Genomic DNA, 6,000 nt, shown 5'->3' on the forward strand with positions numbered 1-6,000 from the left:
CTAGAGTGGATCTCCGTACTGTCAGCAGTCACACAGGAGAGCATCTCAGCATTCCTGGCTGTCGTCAGTCTGCCTCAGGACTCCACTGTGCCTCAGTGTCTGTTTTGTATTTAACTCTGCCCCACATCTAACACCATATGACCTGCGGTGGTTTTGCTGTCAGAGGATGGTTAATATCTGAAAAGGGTGGGTGCCCTTACCAACCACCCTCCAAGGAAGCGTAGAGCTGGGAGGATAACGATTGGCTTCATGGAGAAAACCACACAGACATAAATACCAGAAACTGATATTTAAACCCCAAACCCATAAGGGACCCCATGGTTTCACGCTAGCTGGCCTTGTCTGTTTCCCCTCCTCAGCAAACATATGTTCTCCATGGAACCAGCGCAGCCCATCTGAACCAGTTACTTGTTCTGTAAGAAGTGGGAAGGGGCGGAGAAAGGGAGGAGAAATTTCACATTGCAATTCTGTGTGGGGCTATCAGTGTTAGAAAGCTATGGGTTCTCGTCTGCATAGATGACACCATAAAAGCCAACGGAGCCTCTCTGAGCAATACATCCCTCTGCCCTCAGTGTACTGCGGAGGTGCTGGGCTGGCCCTAGGAGCAGGGAGACCTGGTTTGAATCCCAGTTCCACTACATCATATTGTGTGACCTTGAGAAACATAATTTGCTTCCATTTTCAAATTTCAACCACCCCACTCTGACCACATCTTCCACCTTTCCAGTTCACTGCCTCCATCAATACATTAATTCCATCAACACTTCAGCCCCCATCAGGACATCAAGACCCTTGGTCCATTCATCTACAAGTATAGGTCCCTCACCACCTTCATGGCCTCTTTGTACTCATTAACCATTTTAAAATTCCAAGATCATTTAGTAATTATCCCTTGCATAGATCCCTAATGATCTTGCCTCCCTCTCACTTTGGCAGACTCGTTTGGCTGAACCACAAACCCAGTTAGACTCACCTCTGCCTACTTTCAGTTATCTAACTATCTCACACTTTTTTACTCTTCTCACACCACCCCTCCCATTCTTCATCTTTCCTAAGAAAACAAATCAGAAGAGAGAACTGCCACAGACTCCCACGCCCATCCCCCTTCCTGTATCTCATTTCTGTTACTATGGATGAACCAACCCTCTCTGCTCTCAGCTAAGCAAATCTTGCCACTTATTTCTTTTGTTTGTTTGTTTGTTTTCAAATGAGTTAAGTTTAATTCCAGATGGTATAGAATTCCGAATAGAACAAAGACTGAAGAACACACTTGGGCAGGATTCTGAGCTCGGTTTACTCTGACCTCACAGCTAAGGTTGAAATGGCAGAGTGAGAAGAACTGAAGAGATGAGCCACTGCATGATGATGATGATGATGATGATGATGATGATTATCATTATTTATAAAAGTTTATTCTTAATAGTACAACAGGCTCCAACACAACACTTCATTCTAACTATAGATGGCAAGAGATGTTATGGCAGGGAGTCCAGATGTTAAAAAAGGAATGGAATTAAGGATCACCATTGCCCCAGGCATAAGGAACAGCTCACTTTTTGCAAGATTTCTTAGTTCCACCTGTGGCCCTCAAGTTTCTTCTGCTCCTCTTTCTGCTTCTGCTTGAATGCCTTATCTTCCTCGTGCGTCTCCTTGGCGTGCTTCTTGGGCTGCTTCTGGGACTTCTTGCCACCTTCGCGGCTGGACATGGTGCCCAACGCCCCTTCCCCTGCCACTTATTTCTTTTATGCATCATCAAAGTGCCCCCCCTTTTTTATTTGAACCATTTCCATCCTAGCATACTTATTTTATCCTAGCATCTTATTTTACTAAACCCCCCTTTTTGACATCCCACTGTCCTCTACAGCTATAGCTCCTATTTCTGTTTCCTGTCACAGCAAAACTCTTTACAAGAGCAGTTTACACAGCAGTCACCACCTCTAAATAATTTCTTCCTTGAACCCGCTTCCATCAAGACTTTGCTGCAATGAAAGCATCCTTACTGAGTCCACCAATAACTTCCTTGTTTCTACATGCTGTTGGTGGGTACTCATTATATATTTACTGAATCAGTGGATGAAACATTCTAAACCTCATTTTCTTCATATTTGAAGTGAAATAATACCTACTTCTGAGCTTGATTATGAAAATTAATGAACATACTATAGGCAAAAGATTTAGCAGAAGTCGTGCTGAATTATATATTGAGCAAAGGAATGGTGCTAAATTTTGAAAGTAAATATTTAACTACAAAGTCTATGAAGCTTCTCTCAATGTTGAACCTAAAAGGAAAGGTATTGATCATATAAGGTACCTGCCCCTTGCCCTCATGGAAAGGTTTCTTAGAATTCCTGCAAAAAGGAAGAATTTCATTTTTCTAAGTTGGATATTGAGTATTTCTTTTAATTGATACACTGAAAGATGGAAATTTATATTGTTTGTTAGTGAGATCGTGGGGCTTCTTTCCCAAAAGAGCAGGGGGTAGGGGTCTGGGTAGAAGAAACATCAGCACATTAAGTGTATTAATGAAATACATCCCAAAATATGTGTGAAATCATTTGAAAATAATTAGAATCAGAGAGAGAGAGAGAGAGAGAGAGAGAGAGAGAGAGCGAGAGCCAGAACTGAGCGCCGCGCCTTGTTGGAGATGCTGAAGGGACGGGCTGGCCAAGTCAATCACACAGGCAAGCAGGCCAGGGGAGGCCAGGGGAGGATTCCAGGTAACTCCGTTTCTCTACAAGACCCCATCATACCCTGCTGGAGGAGTGAGAGTGGGGTGGGGAAAGAGAACTGTGCCCAGAGTGAATGGAGAGTGGGGGAGAGAAGGCTGTGTAATTCTTTATACTCCTGGAAAAAGATGTGAGACATTTCCTCTAGAGCGAAATATTTGTCATTTAGTTTCTGACATAGGTGAAATCATTATTAAGCACCGGACATAAAAGTGCCTCCTTCTAGCAGGCTTTCCCTAGAGCCATGTCAGATATAGGTCTGGAAGAGATAGGTTAGAATCGTCTAGATATGTTTTGGTTGTGAACAACGTCAGAATCAAATAGTTTTAGTGATGAGCCAGAGATCCCCACAAACATGCCGACTAGGTCAGCCTCCAGGGAGGCCCTAATTCTGCGCACCCAGCCCTGTCTTGCATGTAAACCATGGGCATTGGGTGGGATTCTCTGAACCTGCAAGCAGATATATGATCTTATGTGGTTATCTCACCTCACGAGAGCAATTATGTTCACTTCTGCTCTCTTTGTAATTTGACCTTTAGGCAAGTAACTTGAGCAGAAGCATGGGGTTGGTGTGGGGGAGGCTGCCTGTAGTGTGTCTCAGAATCAATCCTTTCTCTGTGCTATGCAATCCAGGGCTAAGAGCTAACTCCTCAAGTGTGAGCGGACAAGCACCTTTGTCAGCAGTCGTTCAGAGACTGCGGCGGCAGTTCCCACTGCAGTGGCTGCAGAGTGATAATGCTGCAGACACTTCAGTGGACAGCTGTGCGGCAGGGAAACTGCGGCAGTGTGTGAGGAACAGTGAGCTGACTTCCGGGCCTTCAGTATTACCACTGACATTCAGAGAATGGGCCTCTGCTGGCAGGAGCGAGCAGCAACACTAGCCTGCCCTGCTACCGGGAAGGGGAGCTGGTCACTGGGCCGCACCCCACCCCTCCAGGCGCTGCTCTGGAAATAAACTCCTTTTCCTCCAAATAGCTTCTACTTCCTTTTAGCTTTTTGCCCTCTGAACTCTACCCGTCTTGGGACTTTTAAACTTGTCATTGTTCTCTTTGCTTGCACTCTTCCCTTAAATGTCCACGCAGCACTGCTTTCCCCAGGTAGCCCTCTGCTTGCCCCCTTTCCGGTAGGTCATGGGGAGTGTGAAACCTAATCCTATGACAGCAACCTCCTGAACTGGCTCAGTTTCTAGACCAACTCTAGTCATGCGCATGTGGACCCTGAAACACATCACAATACTCAGAGCCTGGAATTGTGTCCCTTCCTCTACTTTGTTTATAAAACCAGTCACAGGAGGTCCTTTTGTGCATAGCAAAGTTCACTCAAGTTTGCGGGGAGTTGGATGGGATGGTTTGCACGGTAACACAGCAAGCAACTTCAGATGGAGTATCAGATATCTTTATTTTTAAGAACATTTGGCTACTCACCTCTGGAAGATCTTATGGGCGTCACCCCCTCATTGAAAACCGTGCCTTCTCTTCCTGCTGCTATCCTCTCTCTCCCTTCCCACAACCTCTTCCTTCTCTTCCTCCTCCCACCCCTTTCCTTCCTTAGGAAGTCAAAGATTTTCTCACTCTGTTCATCTCTCTCCAGCTCCTACTCACAAACTCCAGGCCATCTTTGCAAATCTAAGCTCATCACTATGCACATCAGAATTAAAGGGTCTTTCATGTAGCAAACCCCTTCTCCTCTGACTGCAACCACATTAATAGTAATAGTTTATCTCTGTTGTAGCGGGAAAGAAAGATACAGCCTTAGACTGTGCTGCAGGGCAGCTGGTGGATCCATTCTTCTATATTCTTACAAACCCAAGAAGCCCTTCTTTTCTTAGTATGAGTTCATTATACATGATCCTGAATATAAATAAGGTGACTCCACAGGGAGAGGTTCTGGGAGATAAAGATAATTTGGCAAATGTTACTGTCATCAAAGGAATAATGTTATCGGGCCCTCAGCTGAAGGAGATAATAGCACAGGACATCTAGACAAGCAGCCCAGAGAAGACTGGCAGTGACTTGAGCATCTGTTTCCACGCTGCAAAGTCCAAAGGTGCCAGGAGTGCTGTGCCAAGTTCCCATGCCACGTGGCAGAGACTCTGTGCGGCCTGCGAAGCTCAGCACTTAGTAGGTGCTCAATAAATATGATGAGTGAATCTCCTTTGAATGGATAAGTGGTTGGCCCCACATAGTGGGTAAATTCAGCCTCAGTAGGGTGTTTTGATGGTAAACAGGCTCCAGCAGGAAAACACAGAGGAAATGACACCCAACAGAGTGTGGACAGTGTTTTCTACAGCCCAGGTAGAGAAAGAACCGTATAGGACAGTGCCAGAATGGCTGAGATATCAAACACATTTACTTTGACATTTCCTCAGGAAGAAATATATCTGGACAGGCACAGGCATGAGCAAACGTGTGCTCAATTCTTCCTCAGTGGCTCCAAACCAAAGGCATGATGGCATTTTGCTGGGATAGATTTTCAGAAAGCATGATCAAAAATTATATGTGTACTTAAATCAGGGTGGGCTCACTAAAATACTGACTTTTTTCCCCTTCTGTCTGGAATTTGAACACTTCAGTTTGGTACTACTGCTCATTCTCAGACACTGGCTGAAGCTCGGGCTTTGGAACGAGAGAGAATATGGATTCACCACTAATAGACTGTGTGATCTCAAACAGGGCATTTAATCCCTCTTAGGCTCCAGGTCTTGAGCTGGAAAATAGAGTGTCATGCAGCTGACAGAATGTTTATGGCAATAAATAGAGGTGTGTGAAAGCACTCCAGGAGAGCTCCAACGAGAGGGGCTTCCTGATAGGAAATATTTACAATATGCAACAGATAATAAAGAAATTATTCTCAGTCATTCAAATCACTGCAGTCAGAATATGTGCAAAGTGCTGTAGACACAAGCGAGCCCACCTGACCCTGCCTGAGGGGACAGGAAGGGCCTTGGGCAGAGGTGACAGGTGAGGAGAGGACTGGGGGGTGGGGGGCGGGGTACTGATTGATCCAGTGGGAAAAAGAAAAGGGCAATGAGGCAGAGGAAGCATGATACAGAAGAGCCAGGCAACCTGAACATACCTTACAGACTGGAAATAAAGTGATGTTTCATGTGGCTTAGAGAAAAGGGTGACAGTGAGTGGTGGGCAGTGGATCGTGGGCGGTGGACTGTGGGCGGTGAGCCTGGGAAGGGAGGCAAGGCCACCCTGGGATGTGTGGACAAATTGTGAGCCAGCAATGGGCACAGACATATCTGTGTTTAAAGGGAAAACCCGCAGAG

At 45.6% G+C, this 6,000-nt stretch overlaps 1 protein-coding gene across 1 annotated transcript in view; it reads right to left on the bottom strand.

Annotated features, from left to right (window-relative positions):
• The window catches only part of LOC118627817 (solute carrier family 35 member F1-like), an 83,305-nt gene extending 81,599 nt beyond the window's left edge, over nt 1–1,706 (bottom strand). Inside the window, 1 exon segment of the mRNA XM_036258265.1 lies at nt 1,579–1,706. Within this exon segment, the coding sequence (XP_036114158.1) occupies nt 1,579–1,706 (128 nt within the window).
• Between the last annotated feature and the right edge of the window lie 4,294 nt (nt 1,707–6,000).

This window comes from Molossus molossus, unplaced genomic scaffold (assembly GCF_014108415.1).
Source record: "Molossus molossus isolate mMolMol1 unplaced genomic scaffold, mMolMol1.p scaffold_m16_p_13, whole genome shotgun sequence".
NCBI lineage: Eukaryota > Metazoa > Chordata > Mammalia > Chiroptera > Molossidae > Molossus > Molossus molossus.